At 38.9% G+C, this 18507-nt stretch overlaps 2 protein-coding genes across 2 annotated transcripts; both read left to right on the forward strand.

Moving 5' to 3' along the window:
* Window positions 1–6271: 6271 nt before the first annotated feature.
* On the forward strand, window positions 6272–9476 carry LOC145502105 (uncharacterized). The gene is made up of 2 exons (XM_081481388.1): window positions 6272–9181; window positions 9264–9476. The coding sequence occupies exons 1-2, from the start codon at window positions 6272–6274 to the stop codon at window positions 9474–9476; spliced, it is 3123 nt and encodes a 1040-aa protein (XP_081337514.1).
* Window positions 9477–9500: 24 nt separating this feature from the next.
* LOC145503060 (uncharacterized) lies at window positions 9501–10855 on the forward strand. The gene has a single exon (XM_081482484.1). The coding sequence runs from the start codon at window positions 9509–9511 to the stop codon at window positions 10607–10609; it is 1101 nt and encodes a 366-aa protein (XP_081338610.1). The 5' UTR covers window positions 9501–9508; the 3' UTR covers window positions 10610–10855.
* The last annotated feature ends 7652 nt before the right edge of the window (window positions 10856–18507 follow it).

The following is an 18507-nucleotide window of genomic DNA, read 5'->3' on the forward strand; positions in this document are numbered from 1 at the left end:
CCTTTCAACCAGCTTATATGAAGTTTAACCTTTTGGGTGCTTCCAACAACAACAACAATTTATATCAGTATTCCCATATGAGTACATGGTATTACCAAAAAATATAAGCTGATGTAACTATAAAATTAGTATATAGCATTGGTATACATGTAGAGGTGCCTGATGTGAAGAGAGTGGTTCATATTGGTGTGCCGCAATGTACATTATGGAAGATTTTTTTAGGAAACTGGATGAACAATGCTCTTTTACAATTCGTGTTACTTCATGGTAATAAGGCTCTTCAGCCTGTTATACAACCATGTACAACAACACATCTTGCATGTATACTTTCTACTTCTTGTGGTTGATCAGAACATCAACCACATAGCTTTACTAATAACAAATGATGGTTCTATCTCCATCTCCTTGTTTTCAGTATTATTTAATGAACTGCAAGAGCAATATTCGTATTTAAATTATCCATATATGGTCATGTGTAGGTCCAGAAAATATCCATAATCCCCCCCCCCCCCCCCCCCCACAGAAGGGAGTAGAATTTCCTGGGGAGTGGGAGTTCTGTAAGACCAAAAAACTTAAAGAAATGTGTGAAGCTTCATTGGAATTTCCAGAGGGGTGGGGGGGGGGGGGCGGTGGTCTTAGAACAAATCCCTTTCGTGAGAGAGGAATGGATATTTTCTGGAAGTACACCATCCTTCGAAGAATTTATGTAGCGTTATTATGGTGTGAAAATTAAATAATCTTTCAAATGCTAACAAAAAGATTACGATATTTTTCTTATGGGGATATCAATGTAACTCTGTACACCTATAACGTTTGATTTGATTACAGTAGAGATTCCACATTACATTTGAAAACCCACTTGTCTGATGATTCGTTCACCAGTTATATAAATAATTGTCTCTATATTTGTTCACAGTTATTTGCATGGATGATAAATTATTGTTATTTACTGATTAATGTTATTGTGACGGAATAAAGTTTTGCTAGTTGCAGTTGTTTCCTAACTAAAGTGGAGAGAGGAAAGGGCCTCGAATTTCAGCTATGGTTATCTATGGTTATTTTCCTTTACAAATCATTTCCACAAGTAAATTATTAAAAAAATAATAAGAAGAAATTTGGGTGGGGGCTATCCCTAAAGCAAACGAAACTCTTGCCTGACCACAAAAGGTTTGTTCGTGTTTTTTGGGGGGAGAGTATAGGGGAGGTCTCAATAATTAAAGAGAGGGGAGCTGAAAAACAGATATTATATATATCTATAACAGCAGAAGCTTCTCAACAGGTAGTAACAGATACATAAAAATCTGTGGAAGAAACAAACTCATTTTTGGCAATTTAATATCGATACATTTTGGACTGCTAGAATCTGATCTGCTTGATCTTTCAGATAGAGAAAAACACACTCACCTTCCAATTTCCAGTGCCACATTTGCTTAGCAAGAGTGATATTTCTTCGTCTTTTCAACAGGCTCTAAGTTTTCTGTTGAGCTTTTCATAAAGAAATACAAACGTTTCTTGAAACCCACTGGCGATTCGAACTTAATTTTATGATTTCTTGGGGTATGGTCAGCGACAAAGTAATTGTTGTATTAGCTGGTTGACTCTCAGAGTTTTAAACGTTTCTTCCCACCTTCTCGGCTGCTACAACAAAGGACGATGATTACGATCGAGAATGACATCGCTGCAGGCGATGTACTTCTTTGGTTACGTGTAAATTTTTACGATTAGGAATGATCACCATTTGTTTTGCGTTTTTTTTTTTTTTTTCGTAAAGCGCGCCTGTGTCAACTGAGCGAAGGTGCCGCCATCCTGGCCGGAATTTTCATTTCATTTCTGCTGCGCATTCATTTTTTGTCAGCCAATGAAAAAATTCGAATTTTTTGGTGCGTCCAGAACTACTCGTCAACGACATTTTAAGACCAGTGGCACTGGGGACGAGAATGGTCCCGTCCTGGTATCTTAAGGTGCCTAACAACTCCAGATTGGGCTGAAACAACAATAAAAAATTCGCTGTTCTCATTCAAAGTTACAAAAGAGTTCGCAATGGCCAACATTTCTCGTCGTGAATATGAAGCTGCTTAGTTTCGAACACATTACAGATACCGCTGATGGATTTCCTTGTCTATTGCAACGAGTGTTTTGATTTCGAAGAGCGTGTAGCAGTGAAAACAGTGGTAATTCTCGTCTGTGACGTATCTTGGACTGACAAAGAGTAATTTATTTTCTCCCCCTCTAGCTTCTAATTTTAAAAACCAATCTTAGCCTTTGCAGAAATTGTTTTTGTAGTTTACCGAATAAAAACCAAGCGCACAAACACGGCAATGAAAAAGGACAGAGATGCATGCGAGGTTCGTCTGCAACTCCCTTCAATATTTCAAATGTATGCATTCGCTTGCATCATAAATCAGACTTTTAAAGAAATATCAGTAGATTGGATAATCGTAAATTCAGCTATGAAGTTAAAGTCGCTTTAGTGAGTCGATCAACAAAAAACCCTTAGTACAGTGTTAATAACGCGAGAGAAATCGCATCGTGAAAACACGGACTATCAGTTACTCGATTATGAGTCGTAAAACGGCAAATATCATATTTTTAGTTTCTGCGTGGTGACAAACAAAATACATTTCAAGATCTGTACAGTGTGTGCAAGCTGAATAATTTGAAGCTAACTTCTGTAATTATAAAGTAAGAAAGAACTCTTGTAATGCACCGGTCTGTTCTCTTTTTTTTATTGATGATAAATTTCGTCCTAACATTGTCAATGCAGTCTGTGGCTCCATTTGGCTACCCCTCGTCGATTCCTTAATGTAATTTGTTAATTAGAAATGTTCTAAACGGGCAAGGGACTGGGTATGAATATTGAAAATTGATTAATTTGAAAAACTGAGCCTGTGATTTAAAAGAACATGCAAGCGTTAGTAAGTTAACCAAATATCTGTATTTTTGGTGCACATACAGAAGCTGTGATTGATGAGAGCGTTCTATGGTTTAGAGGGAGATGTGTCGATTGTAAATTTTCGTACCCAGTCCCTTGATCGTTTAGAGCATGGCTAATTAACAAATATTGCATTTTGTTTGCGAAGGGAACTCGTAGTTGATACGATTTTCAAGTATTTGACCACAAATGTCCATGAGAAAGCAAGAAACCTTAAAAGACTTAAAAGGAGCAAGAAACTTCAAAAATGAGTAAAACAGAATCCTTATGGAAAATAATACTAAGAATGCTAATGTGTGCCATTGTGGTATTGCTTAGGTTAGTTGCATTACGAATTGACAACTGGCTGATGGCTAGCATCTCTGTTTAGACGTTGACGCCTCTTGAGACATTTCACTATGCATTTAACATCAAACGAACAGCCAAAGTAGTAAAAAGTTGCTTTTTTAAGGTTGCTCACAACTGTTTTTCCCATGGGTTTAACAGAAACAAGTTTGTGTTTCAGCAAAGAATCAAGTTTGCCCGTCAAGGAGTCACCAGAACAGCTGTTCTTCCCATGCATTTGAAAGAACTTTGTATTTCAAAGAATTAAGTCTGCGTCTAAAGTTTACGCTTCTAACAATCAAATTTGCATTTTATTGAATGCAGTTTGTGGTTAAAAAAATCAAGTTGGCGTTTCAGAGAGTCAAGCTTTATTGTAGGAAATGAAGTTTTAATTAAAATAATCAGGTCTTTGTAACATCATTTATCACTTTTATCAACGTACACCACACTTGGAGCTAGATTTTCCTGAAGCATCGGCTTGATGCCTGTTCAATCGTCTCGAACAAACTGATTGGAGGTACGAGAACTTTATTTTGTTATGCTGTGATCGCTATCTTTTCCTTTTTCTAATTTTCAGTAGCTTTGTTATTAGCCTCAGCTGTATTTACGCGCTTAATTTCGGAACCAGAGGAAGTCTAGCTACAAGAAGCTCTGCGAATTAAGTCATTTTTTCTCGGCATTTTCTCATGTAGAGCCATTTGAGCGACAGTGCAATTTGATATCTGAAGCAAATTTCTCTTTAAAGTCAGTCTCTTGTGGAAAAAAAAATTATGGCCAGTTCTTTCTTCTGCCTAGGTTGTTGTCAATTGCCAATTCTTAACATTGTCTGTGACCAGTTTTTACAAGAAAACTAAGTACAGTAGTTAGTAGTTTCTCCGATAACACTTTTAAGCAAGATCAAAAAGAAGATATGGCAAACTGGAGTAGTTAGGTAGCATAGCATTTCGTGCGGTAAAAGCAATTCACTCATTTCTGTCTAACATCTTGATACCTTTTCTGTATAGCAACTTTAAGAAAGATAAAATGGCAAGTTACGAACTGTAGCACTTAGCTAGGATAACACTTCCTGTGGCAAAAGCAGCTCTCTTAATTCTGCGTGTCATTTTTTTAGTTGATGTTACCGCCGAAGAACAGTATTTTATTTTTGTTTTTTTTTTTGATCGTGACGTTTCGTGTCAATGACATGAAGTACCTTGCAAAACTTTGTAACCACCCGGACGGACTCACGTGGAACTGATTTTGTAAAACTTGGACGTGTCTTTGGTTATTAAAAAGTGTTAAAATCAAATTTGTTGTCGTTATGCGAGTTCATTGGGGACTAAAGAAGTAGCGGCAACATTTTCTGGTCCTTCGAGCCGGATTAGAACGAGCGAATCGAAGAATTTGGAATTTGGTGTGGCGAAGATTTTGGAATTTGGTATGGAATCGACCGAAGCGACTGATGGCGGTCGCCATCTTGGCCATTTGGATTCAGCTCGTACTGTGAGTACTAACATTGTTACTTTAAAAAACAAACGGGCAGCCGTCAAAAGAAGGATCACGAACACGTTGAAGAAATTAGAGTCCACCATCGAACAGTATGGTCGAAAAGCGATTATACGTGGATATGTCAACAACTTGGAGGAATATCTTAACGAAGCGAAAGGCCTCAATGATGAACTCGTCTCAGTGATCCCAGAGAACGAGCACGAAGCCGCAATAGATTGGTATGAAGAACAACTCGATAGAGTCGAAGACGCTAAACTTCAGGCCAACGCACATCTTGACGAGCGGGCAGAGGAAAGTTCTAGCGGATTAAGCTCGGTGAAATCATGGAAAACTTCTTCGACAAGAAATGTCTCCCAAGCGGCCGAAATTCGCGCCAAAATTACTTCAGCAGAAATTAAAGCAAAACAACTTGCCTTGGAGGAACAGCGAAGAAGAGAGGAGTTCGAAAAACAATTGGAGGTTAAAAGGAAACTTGAACTTGTCCAAGATGAAGCTCAAAGGCTAAAATTCATGGCTGAAGAAAGAAGAAAGACTCAGGAAGCCAAGGACGAGGCTGCACGCCTCGCAGCAGAAGCAGCAGTGTTGCAAAAGGTACAAAATGAAGTTAATGATCCGGAAGCTTTGTCTAATCGATTGCTTGATTTTGAGGATGATTCATTGAAATTTGTTCCATCATCTAATCTTGATGAACCGTTAACAATAATTCCTCCACTACTCCCTGGTTTGTTGCAAGGAACTGGAGCAAATCATGGAACTGCATTGCCACCTGACAACCCTACAAAAGTTGTTACACCTTCACCTTTGTTACAACAGCCAAAGTCAGCTGTTTCATTTATTGCACCTCAGGGCACGAAAAAACCTAATGAAACATTGCCTTTGTATCACTCGTGGATTGGAGATTTACAAAGTGGAGTACAGCATCCAGCTTTAGCTAGTACGGACAACCGAAAAACAACCATTTGTGGTCATTCTACTCGTGACTCTCTTCCAAAGTTACGCCTAAGTAAGTTTGATGGTGACCCTTTACACTGGTCTGATTGGTCCTCAATGTTTAAATCAATTGTTCATGATGCTAATCTGTCCCTTAATGGCAAAATGCAACATCTTCAGAACTCTGTTATTGGTAAAGCTAAGTCTGCAATTGAAGGATATGGATACAGTGGAGATTCCTACTATGAAGCACTGAAAGAACTGGAATCCAGATTTGGCAAACCTTCCCTTGTTGTGAAAGTCACACTTGACAAACTGAAAAAAACAGCTCGATTACAAAATGACAAACCTCAAGAAGTGAGAAATCTGTCAGATGTTGTGTCAACTACTGTGTGGACATTTAAGAAGTTTTGATATGAAAGTGATCTGAAAGCGGAAGCTAATGTTTCCCTTGCCGTTGACAAACTGTCCCAGGAGCTCAAAATCAAATGGAAGGACAACACCAAAGCTACCAAACTGGAACGACCTAGTCTTGATGACTTCAGTGTGTGGTTAAAAGGTCAGGCAGATATTTATGATGATTGTTGTTACCCAAAAATGTCAAGTAAGTTTCCATTCCAACCTCATAAGAAACCTCGGTCTGGTGGATCAAATGGAATGACTGAAAAACAGAACACTTTCTCAAGTAACATTTCACCTCGCCCCAGGCCAACAAAGTCCTCTTGCATTATGGGTGATGGGCAGGAACACAAGTTATCTTCTTGTCCCAAGTTTAAGGCTCTAAGTGTGGAAGAACGCCTAAATGAAGTACAGAAACATAAGTTGTGCTTTTGTTGCCTCAGTCCTCGACATTGGCTTAGCAATTGTTCAAATCAAAAACAGTGTGGTGTAAATGGGTGTACGCGATCACACAATGCTCTGTTGCACAACTTGAGAAATGTTTCGGTGGAAAGCAGTGATGCAGTGTCTGCTATTAACCCAGTAGCACAAGCCGAAGTTGGTTCGTCTACTGAACATTCTAACACATCTCACAGAAGCAGTCACACCTCTGTTCTGTTACAAGTAGTACCAGTAACCCTCTATGGTCCAAAGGGATATTTCAACACATATGCTATGCTGGACACAGGAAGCACTTGCAGCTTGCTGTTAGTAGATGTTGCTGGAAGACTTGGTTTGGATGGTCCTTTGGAAAGTGTGGTCTTAAATGGAATTCAGAAAACATCTGAGCTTATGACAAAGCGTGTTAATGTACAAGTCAGCCGATTGAATGACTTTGGTACCCAATTTGATGTGAATGGAGTTCTTGTAGTTGATCACCTGAATGTGCCAGAGAAGAAAGTGAAACTTGATGAGCTACAAGAAAGATGGCCACACCTATCAGACTTGGAGCTGACTGAAGTCGCTGGGACTCAAGTCACTTTGCTCCTTGGTAGTGATGTCCCGGAACTTATTGTTCCCCTGGAAACTCGACATGGTCCAAAGGGTTCCTCTGTTGGTGTTCGCACTAGGATTGGATGGACTGTTACTGGTCGCTTACTTGGCCATATTCAAGAATGTGAATCTGTTTGTAAAGTTCATGTGGCGACTCCGGATGAGGAACTCAATGACACCGTAAAAACTTGGTGGCGAACAGAGAACTTTGGTTGTCGTTATGACAATGATACCCAGCGCTCAGTTGAAGATGAAAGAGTCATGAAATTCTTGAATGAAAGTACACGTAAGGTGGATGGTCGTTATGAGGTTCCTTTGATTTGGCGTGATGACAAAGTCAAACTTCCTGACAATTTTGCTGCAGCTGCTCAACGTCTGAATTTTCTGGAGAAGAAGCTTAATCGTAATCCCGAGTTGGCAGAAAGATACAGGAAAACTATTGACATGGATATGGAAAAGGGATACATCAAAAAGCTTACTAAGGAGGAAGCAACTGCACCAGCCATGCGCAAATGGTACCTTCCTCACCACCCTGTTCTGAACCCCAAGAAACCTGAGAAGGTTCGTCGAGTATGTGATGCCACTGCAAAGTTTCAAGGCTCATCATTAAACAGCCAACTTCTTAGTGGCCCAGATTTGCTGAACAACCTTGTTGGAATTTTCATGAGATTTCGAGAAGAAAAGGTTGCGCTTTCAGGAGACATTGAAGCGATGTTTAACCAAGTTGCTGTCCCAGAAGAAGATCAAGCTTCCCTTCGATTTCTGTGGCGTCAATCTCCTGAATCATTGACAGAAGTCTACCAGTATGTGCGTCACATATTTGGAGCCAAATGTGCGCCAACCTGTGCTAACTATGCTCTGTTGAGAAGTGCAGAAGGTAATGAGAAGCAGTTTCCGAATGTTGCCTTTGCCGTAAAGCGAAACTTTTACATGGATGACCTTTTCAAGTCTGTTAAATCAAGTGATCAAGCTCTGGAGCTACAACAAAAACTTGTTGAAATGCTAAACAAAGCAGCTTTTCACTTGACCAAGTGGATCTCTAATGAGACAGAAGTGATCGAGCGAATACCAGAATCGGAAAGAGCGCCCTCTATCAAGGTTGTGGAGGAAAGCATCGTAATGCCTATGGAACGTGCTCTTGGTGTCGTTTGGGATACCAGCTCAGATTGTTTTGTCTATGAAGTGGTGAAGAGAGACATTGCGGACACGCGTCGGAAGATTCTGAGCTTGATAGCATCCCTCTTTGATCCGATTGGATTTCTAGCTCCATTTCTGGTCAGAGCAAAAATCTTCCTCCAGCATGTGTGGCAGTTAGGTATTGGATGGGATGATGCACTGCCACCAGAGTTTCTAAAGGAGTGGTCCAAATGGCAGGAAGAGCTGGATGGAATTGCACAGTTTCACATTCCCCGTTTCTATCGTCACATACCAGACAACCCGTCTGTTATTGACCTTCACATCTTTGGAGATGCCAGTGAACAAGCATTTTGCGCAGTGGCTTATTTCAGATTCTGCTATGTCAGTGGAGCAGTGCGATGTGCATTTGTTACAGCGAAGACTCGGGTAGCCCCGAAGAAACCCTTGAGCATCCCAAGGCTTGAACTGCAGGCTGCCGTTTTGGGTGCAAGATTGGCTGCTGTAGTGATTAAGGAACATGATTACATCATTGATTCCACCTATTATTGGACAGACAGTAGTACTGTGTTTCAGTGGATTCGTGGAGTGTCTAAGCGCCACCCCGCCTTTATTGCTAATAGAATTGGAGAGATCCTGGACAACACCGAACCCAACCAATGGAACCACTGTCCTGGACAGATAAATCCTGCAGATGATGGCAGCAGGGGACTTCCAGTGAGCTCTATTACTTCTGGGAGTCGTTGGGTAAATGGCCCTGCCTTCTTACACTTACCTGAAGAGAGATGGCCAAAGGGAAATGCAAAGCTTGAAATTCCCAAGCCGTCCGATGATGACCCACAAGCCCAAGAAATGGCCATTACTTGGACTGGTGTGGTGAAAGGTTCAAAGAACGATTTCTTATCTCCAGCGAAATACTCATCTCTAACAAAGCTTCTCAGAGTAACTGCTTACCTGAAACGGTTTATATATAACTGTAAGCACCCCAAATCTGAACGTCACATTGGTTCTTTGTTGGTTGAAGAGATGGAGCAAGCTCGAAAGTTTTGGATCTGCGTTGCCCAAGCAGAATCCTTTCCTCAAGAAGTTGCAGTTCTCAAGTCGAAACAGCATGTTTCAAGGAAGAGCAAATTGGTATCTCTCTCACCATTCCTTGATGGGCATTGGATCATTCGTGCAGGTGGTCGAATTGAGAGAGCCGATATTCCATTTTACAGTCGTCACCCTGTGGTACTAGCACCAGATCATGTGTTGACCCGTCTCATCATCATGAACTGTCACGAGAAATTGAAACATGAAGGAGTGGACCAAGTACGAAATGAGTTGAGACAACAGTATTGGATCTTACGCTGTCGTGCTACAGTGCGAAAGATTCTTCATCAGTGTTCTTACTGCAGAAGGCGAAAAGCGAAACCAGAAGCCCCCTTGATGGCAAGTCTACCATATGATCGCTTAAGTGTTGCACCACCATTCTCGAAAGTTGGCGTGGATTTCTTTGGTCCTCTTAAAGTGAAGCATCTTAGAAAAGAGGAGAAGAGATATGGTTGTCTCTTTACTTGCTTGGTGACTAGAGCAGTTCATTTGGAGGTTGCATTTGACTTGTCAACCGATTCCTTCATCATGTGCCTTAGGCGGTTTATGGCTCGAAGAGGTAAACCAACTGTGATTTACTCCGACAATGGAACAAACTTTGTAGGAGCAGACCGTGAGTTACGTGAATGCATCGATGGCTGGAATCAGCATAAGATCGGCAGTGAGTTGAGCCAAGAGGGAATTCAGTGGGTATTTAACCCGCCTGCCGCACCTCATATGGGAGGTGTATGGGAGCGCCTCGTACGATCATGCAAGAAAGCCCTTAATGTTGTTCTACAGAAACAAGTTCTTACTGATGAGGTGTTGCTTACCGCCTTTGCTGAAGTGGAATGGGTTGTGAACAGTCGTCCGCTTACTGAAGTCAGCTCGGATGTGGATGACCTTGAAGCTCTGACACCGAATCATTTCCTCATTGGAAGAGGATCTCTCAACTTACCGCCCGGTATCGTTGACGACAAGGAGTTGTCAAGTCGCAAACGTTGGCGACAAGCACAAGTGGTGGCAAATCATATTTGGAGTCGTTGGTTAAGAGAGTACCTACCTGGTTTGATTACTCGAAAGAAATGGACTCAAGCTACTGTAAATGTCAAGGTCGGAGATTTGGTGTTAGTGGTTGATCGGGCAATTTCAAGAGGTTTCTGGCCCCTTGGCAGGATCGTAAAAGTCTTTCCTGGACTTGACAGTATTGTAAGATCAGCAGACGTGAAAACGAAGTTTGGAGTAATGAGACGCCCTGTGACAAAACTTGCCGTCCTTGAAGAGTGTTCGACCAACTAAATCGGGCGAACACGGGGGAAGGATGTTACCGCCGAAGAACAGTATTTTATTTTTGTTTTATTTTGATCGTGACGTTTCGTGTCAATGACATGAAGTACCTTGCAAAACTTTGTAACCACCCGGACGGACTCACGTGGAACTGACTTTGTAAAACTTGGACGTGTCTTTGGTTATTAAAAAGTGTTAAAATCAAATTTGTTGTCGTTATGCGAGTTCATTGGGGACTAAAGAAGTAGCGGCAACAGTTGATTTAGGCATTTCAATTGCTCCATATTAGAAACAATGGCGCAAAAGCGAACCGAAGCTGTTCTCTAACCAATCTTTATTTTTTTGACATTTTTCGCGCTTTTGATAAACGTCGAGTGTCCTGATATCAGTTGGCTCGACCAAGAAAAAACTGGCATCAAAATGGCTACGGATGAAATAAAATCCACCACCGCGTGAACCAGAAAAGAAATGGCACTTGTTTCATACAGTTCTTGTAATTATATGATTGCGTGAGTTGAATTTAATGTAAGCCCGTTTAACTTCCTCGTTTGTTAAGGTTTTCCCTAAAATAAATTATTTAAATATTCAATTAAGGAAGAGATTATTGGAGAACAGATAAGACCTATGTCAAACCATTTATTTCCTAAGTATATTTTCGCTGATTTACTGAAAAGCTTACGCTTATCATTTTGACTGATAGGCGACTTTGGTGACATGTCATTAAATACTGACATGAAGAGTCGAACTAACATGGAGAATCATGTAGCATGAAGGACTGGCTTTAATATCAATGTTTCTAAGCAAAACTTGAATGGTTTAAATAGCAGGAAAATATCTAAACGCACGATATTCAAAAATCTTGCTGTGTCCTCGACGAAAAACAACATTTCCTTGAAGACAAAATGCAATTTGTGGTAGACAAGATTAGCGTAAACAAATATGACGCCTCCGCCGAAATGATTGTAAGAATGGCAGTGAGTTGCTAACATCACCACTCTTGTTAGCGCCACTTCCATATCAATTTGTCTTCGTTGAAAAGGAGAATTAAGGTACGTTTTTCACTTTTCTTTCACAATCAGTAATAAATATAGTCTTCAAGGCGAATAACATCGAGAGAGCGATTTTCTCATATAGTGGACCACGAGTCACCGTGATCTTTGTATCGGTGGCACAATAGTTCTGTTTTATTATACTCCTGTACCACACCTTTAAAACCCCAAATAAAAGAATCACGTACGGCAAAGGTTAAGAATACAAACTAATTCTCTAAAACTTTTTAGGATTAAGTGCAACTTTAGACACAGTTTCTAAGACAGCTCTCGTCGCACAAAAATATACCCGAGAGGCTGTACTAGAGTGAACACTTCCTGAAGAAAAGAAATCCACAAAAAATCATAACACAACAAAAATGGAAATATCTAGAGAGACAAATGGGTAGTGTGGTGAACCAAATTAATTAAAAGCTTTTAAACACGAGGCTAACAAAGCTCCTAAATGTTATTGTTGCTAGAGCTGAAACATTATCGTCATTTATTTCTAAATTTGTAACAGCGTTATAAAATAATGCAACAACTTCGGTATACTCCCTCGCCTTGAACAACACTGCAAGCTATCACAAGTCTTGAGCCCTCGCATTTCACAGTTGCACGCGATACAAAGGGAGGGATATGAATATTAAATTAAAGGAAAGAAGCCGAAAACAGAAAATAATATTTATCTTAACGCTCTATTGCACTTTTTCATGGTGAAAACAGCAGCGTCTGGCAACCACTTTATCTTAATCAGAGTGTTATTTTAGGTGTCTACGATCAAATTAAAATGGTCTGTCAAAGTTTTTGATGAGTTCTAATGTTTATTTTCCTTGCTTCCCTTCAGTGGATTTAGCTTAAGGCTAAATAATAAAGAAAGAAAGAAGAGAAACAAAAACAACAACAACAAAAACAACAACAACAACAACAACAACAAAAACAAAGAAAACACACAAAAAAACTGACTCTTTCTTCCTTAGTCGATGAGCAGGTACCTTAAATGTATTTAGTTTGCGTTCGTCGAAAAGATTTTGTCTTTACTCGATATGTTATCAATCATGTATTAAATTACCGAATTAGTGTATGTATTGCATCTGCACCAACCTGAGTATTTTAATTTCACTCAATTCTTATTCTTACTATTGCTATTTTTTTTTTCTAACCATTACTACCACATCATACATACAGCAGCGAGTTGCATTAATCTTGAAAGGAAGGTCAATTTATATCTGCGAACAGCTTGACGAAAGGCTGAATCACAGGGAAGGGGGGGGGGTGGGGGTGGGGGAAGGGACACGGCTTTACTTTTAATTCTGATCCATTCAGTGAACGCCCAGTTAGTAATGTAAAGTTAGTAATTGTTAGTAATGAAAATTAGGTCGTCTAGTTTTGCTATCTTTACATTAAAAAGTCTGATCTCCTGCTTGAGCAGCTCTTATAACATCCTGTTTTTTTCTGTGCCGAAAAGCGTTAAGCGAATTATTTTGCCGAATATTCTTAAACATGGTAGAATCTCCTTCAATACGGCATTTTTTTTTCACTTTCGTCCATCGTGTCCCTGCAGAAATATAACATAGCTCTCGCATTTACATATCTTTGCCATTTTTGTTCAGTTGTGCCAAAAATACGTATATTTATTACGCCTCTGTTGGTCAAAAATACGCTCGTACTTCAAGGCTGGCAAGAAAGTCACTTACTATATAATGTACACAATGTCGCTGTTTAAAACACCATTTGGAATTAAGTACATTAAGTTCTTAAATCGCAGTTCAAAGCCATTACGCCGCCACAGCTAGATTCCTTTGGGATTACGTGTTCCGCATTGTGTGGATCTTTACACAAATTACGTCAGACGGGCATTGCCGTGATCAATTACAGCCGGCTTGCCCGGCAACCTTAAATACACCAAACAAGGAGAAATACAAATCAGACTACACCCAACATTGGGATTTCCTCCACGAGATGATCTCGAATATTGCATTTGCGCGATGAACATTGAAAACACTCTGACTCCATACCTGCAATGGTAAATAATGGTAATTGAACTGAGTGGAGTGCAATTTGGTCTGAAATCATACGCGTGATTTCAAAATCGAACGAGCGCGCAGCGCGAGTTCGATTTGAATTCACAAGTATGATTTCAGACCAAAATTGCACGACACGAAGTTCAATTGCCACTTTATTAGATCTATTTTGAAATCGCACAATTTTATCGCCTTAATTTTTAGACTTTTGGTGTGTTGTTCCAGTAGCCGGTTTGTTAAAAAAAAAAGCGGAACCGGAAACGCCTTTACGTCTCATTTAGTATGTAAAACGATGTCATGTGACGAAAACTCATCCGAGCATGACAAAGAAACAAGCGGTTTTGAAGTCAGAACGAAAATAGTCTGCTTCAGGTATAAAAGTTCAATTCTCGTCGCTTGAATCAATGATGGAAGGTCTTTCTTTCTTCTGTGGTTGAGGCTGAGACTTTTCATTGTCTTTGGAGAAGGAATTTGAAGGTGCATCCTGCGTAATTCTGCGATGGATTTCTTTTGAGTTGGGAAACTCCCTGGAGTGCACGATGCCCAGTGGATGGTACGTTTTTTTTCTTTCATACCGTTTAATGGCATGATTTTAAGGGAGTCCAGCTCGTTATCATCTCCGTTTCTTTTTGTGACCTCGGCGAAGGACTCAATACTCAGGACCTTGTCAAGTTCTTGCGGCGCCATTTGTTTCAAGATATTTCCAAGATGGCGGGACTAACACCAGCTTCGTAAGACGTTCATTCATTCACTGTTTTGTGGAGCGGGGCGTATTTTGACTATGTTTATTCACAGCGACAGAGTTGAGCTCTTTTGTTGCTTCGTTTGAAACTACCAGAAACCTGGAAACATCTACCTTCTTGAGATGGCCCTGAATTTGTTGTTGTGTGGTTTTCGTTTGTTTATGTTTTACTGGACTCGGTATCATACGGTTTTTGACCAGATGTTGAAGAAAAATCGCCAAAATATTCGTCAAAATGGACACTGAAAGTTGGAAACTTCCATTAAAGTTAGTGTTCAGCCTGAAGGAGCTGATAATCGTCATTTAGAAACTGTAATTAATTACATTCGTCAAGTTTTTTGGAAAAAAAACACAATAACAACAGAGTTTTGGCAATACTAGTTGCTAAATTCTCCACACAATGGCTTTTTGCCTTTCATTTTCCTGAAATTTTATTGTTTACTTTAAACTAATATTGAAATCTGATTTGTTGTTTTGTTTTACTGTCCCATTCTCAATGGCTGAGAAAAAGATGCGATTTAGAGCAAAAAATAGTGCGATTCGTGAATAAATCGCACCATTGAGAGCCAATCAGATTGCAAGGATAGCCAGTGATTTCAAAATGGATTTAATAAAGTCCGAAACCGTGTTTTTTCTTTTGTTATAAACTGTTAATATTCATTGTCACTATTGCTTCGGAATAACTTTACCGCATTAGGAAGGAAAACAGTTCACTTTTAATTGATAAATTCATCATTACCTTTAACCAATAAGCGTTTTACTTTAATCTAGTTGCACCCCATTGAGTATACATCAGAAATTAAAAAGAATTTAATTAAAACACATTACTTCTGCCTTTTAAAATTTGTGCCTTACATTAAGAACTTATCACTGCCTTTATTTTACTCTACCAAAATGGACTCACCAACACGCAAATCAATAGACTGGTACAATTCTGAGGAAGTGGCGTGCCACAAAATTTTCAAAACATTTTTTTTTTACAATTTTATGTCATCAGACGCGAGTATTCACTAGCATTACACTCTTTCTTTCTTGTATAAGAACACATTTTATAAGAATATCGAGGCTAAAATTTGCGAAATTTTAAGAATATCTTAGAAATAAACCCGAGGCTGGGATTTTGGAAAGAATATAAATTTGTGTGATGAAAATTTCTAAATACAGTACAATTATATGCTTTCAGCTAAACCGTATAAAATTCTTCCTTTCTCTAGACGTCAAAACTAGCCAAAAAGCGACAAAAACAGCACCAGCCGTATGTTCGATGCTAATAACATTTCGATAAGAAGTTATATGCGTTATATTAGGCTTAAATACCTGCAGGCTGGCTCCAAAATTACTTCAACACCATCGTGACACCAAATATATTCAAAAGCAGCAGTGTCATACGCTATGATCTAAGAATATTCACAAGAATATTTTCAGCCTCAAATCGGCGGAAAAATAAGAATATATTTAGCTTCGGCCTGTAAAAAAACAATGTTCTTATATAGACACATGCTGGGTGTCCTGTACGACTCATCTTTACCAAGAACAAACTCGGCGAAAAGTTCCCGATCAGTGAAGAAGAATATATCTATCCTGAATGTCAACTGCCAAAGTCTACCGGCTAAAAGAAAAACATTTCTTCATCTGATTAACGATGCAAAACCGGATATAATTATTGGAACTGAATCCTGGCTATCTCACGAGCACAGCAACAATGAGTGTTTCCCTACAGTGACCTACCAGGTAGAGAGGAGAGACAGACCAAACGACCCTCACGGCGGGGTGTTTATTGCTCCTAAAAAAGACCTAGTACTAGTGAGAGAAAGTAACCTGGAAACAGTTCTGTAATATAGAAGTCCGTACGAATCTGAAATTACAATCGACAAGGATATAAACTTCGTAATAACTTATTCTCTTGATTATTTCCAATGTCACACCACATCTGTGATTATCTAGCGGTGAATACTGAACTCTTTTTTGGTGAATGAACTGAAGAATGTTTTTTTTTTTTTTTTTGGTATTGTTATTATTAATTATCATTATTAATTCTATTTTCTTGCACCTTGCATAAACTATTAGCGGAAACTAAACGGTGCGCCAAGACCAAACACACTGCTGTTTATACTTCATGATCTTGATCTTGGTAGTTTGAATCAAACTATTCAATCTCTTTTCTTGCAGATAATCAATGTTTCAGTGACAGCTGATTCATTGCTGCTGGTTTAAATTGTAAATAGCTTTAATTCTGTGTGGCGAAGATATTTTTTAATATGTAGATGATGTCTCCAGTTATGTTTTTGTCAAGCTAATTAAAATTCTCTTTCATTCACTCAAAGGATAATCTTGGAAGTTTAAAACTAGTAAATACCATTACTTTATGATTTTCAGTTCGTATTTACAGTTTATTGAAATCATAATCTGTGTAATTTACAACAGAGTATTCTTTTTGCGAAAACACCCTTTCATTCGGTGATGCATTAGCGCTGAAGAAAGATTAAACCCCGTCCATGTTCATACTACGACGGAGAAATTTAAGAACGCAGCTTTATTTCTACGGTTTGGCTTACCATCCACAATAATCCGTCACGAAAACGGTAGAATATTTGAAAATGCCGGCTTCGCGGTTTAGTGTGGAAGGAAAACATTTTGACAACGGATCTTTTCGAAATCGATGAAAACGTTGTAAACATGTGATTCCCATCCAACTTTTTACTCAAACACAAATCCAAAATGACCGTCGATTGTTTCGTTTTTTTTTCAAACTGTTTCTCTGGCATTGTGTGGACGGGACCCAAGAGCTAAACCAAAGGCTGCTAAAACTAAACAAAGTTAATGGAGTTCTTAGAACTGTTTAAAAACTGAGTCCGTTAGGAGACGCTGTTTTCCTCGGGTTAATCACTTCTACTAACAGCTACCATGCTACACTAGTTACAATCGCACTAATAAACTAAAAATAAAAATTGAATTTACTTTGATGAATTACAGATCCGGCAGTTGCGTCAAACAATTGACCAGTGTGAAACAAATGACGTCTATATATGCAATGTAAACTTCAATAAAAATAAGGCAGGGCGAAGCTTATCAAATTGATCCGCGCCCTTCGGAAATTTTACCGCCTGTGTAATGGGTTTTATGACAGTTTTGCACTCTATGTCAACACACGAAAGGCAGGCATCTCCTCTCTAACAACAGCCTTGGCATTGTGCTTCGTATTTTAAAATTTTCAAGGTACGTAGGTTCAATTCTTCATTTCTTTGCTCAGAGCCTCGTTATAACAGTATCTCCGTGTGACTGAATTTTCTGAATTTACATATATCGTAACTGAACTTCAGCTAGAGATCTTGCTAAAAAAAGATCTAAAATTCATATTCATTTGTCGCTTGTTATGTTAATGAAACAAACCTGCTAAAGTGTTGATTTTGTGCAAGAACCTCATTTAACAAGAATTTTCGGGAAATTCCAAGTTACCCTCTTTTTTATATATTTATATAAGAATTTATTTTATAAGAATATCGAGACTGAAATTTACGAAATTTTAAGAATATTTTAAGAATAAACCCGAGGCTGAGATATTCAAACATAATTTCGTGTGCTGAAAGGCTTTATATTTTAAAATAAATCATATAAAGTTCTTCCTTTCTCTCAACTTCAAAATCAGCCATAAAGCAACAAAAACAGTACTAGCCGTATGTTCGATGCTAATAACATTTCTGTAAGACAATATGGGCTTCATATTAGGCTTCAATACATACAGACTGGCTCCAAAATTACTTTAACACCATTCAATCACCAAATACATTCGGAAACAGAAATGTCCTACACTATATGATCTAAGAAATTTTCATACGAATATTTTCAGCCTAAAATCGGCGGAAAATTAAAACGACAATATTCAACCTCGGCCGGAAAAACAATAGTCTTATTAAAAGAAGAAAAAAAAAAAGAGTGTAGGAGCTAAACCTTTAGACCATAAGCTATCGAGAAATTTACAGATCTCAAATTTCAGCTGCCAGTTACAAAGTGCACTACTTCTCAACTGAGTTGTCGGAATTGTGCTTTGTCCGTGATAACTTCCAAACTTTGGCAAAAATAAGAATTTTTATGAAACTTCTGGGAAGATATATAAAC

The sequence above is a fragment of the Orbicella franksi genome, chromosome 11 (assembly GCF_964199315.1).
Source record: "Orbicella franksi chromosome 11, jaOrbFran1.1, whole genome shotgun sequence".
NCBI classification, from domain to species: domain Eukaryota; kingdom Metazoa; phylum Cnidaria; class Anthozoa; order Scleractinia; family Merulinidae; genus Orbicella; species Orbicella franksi.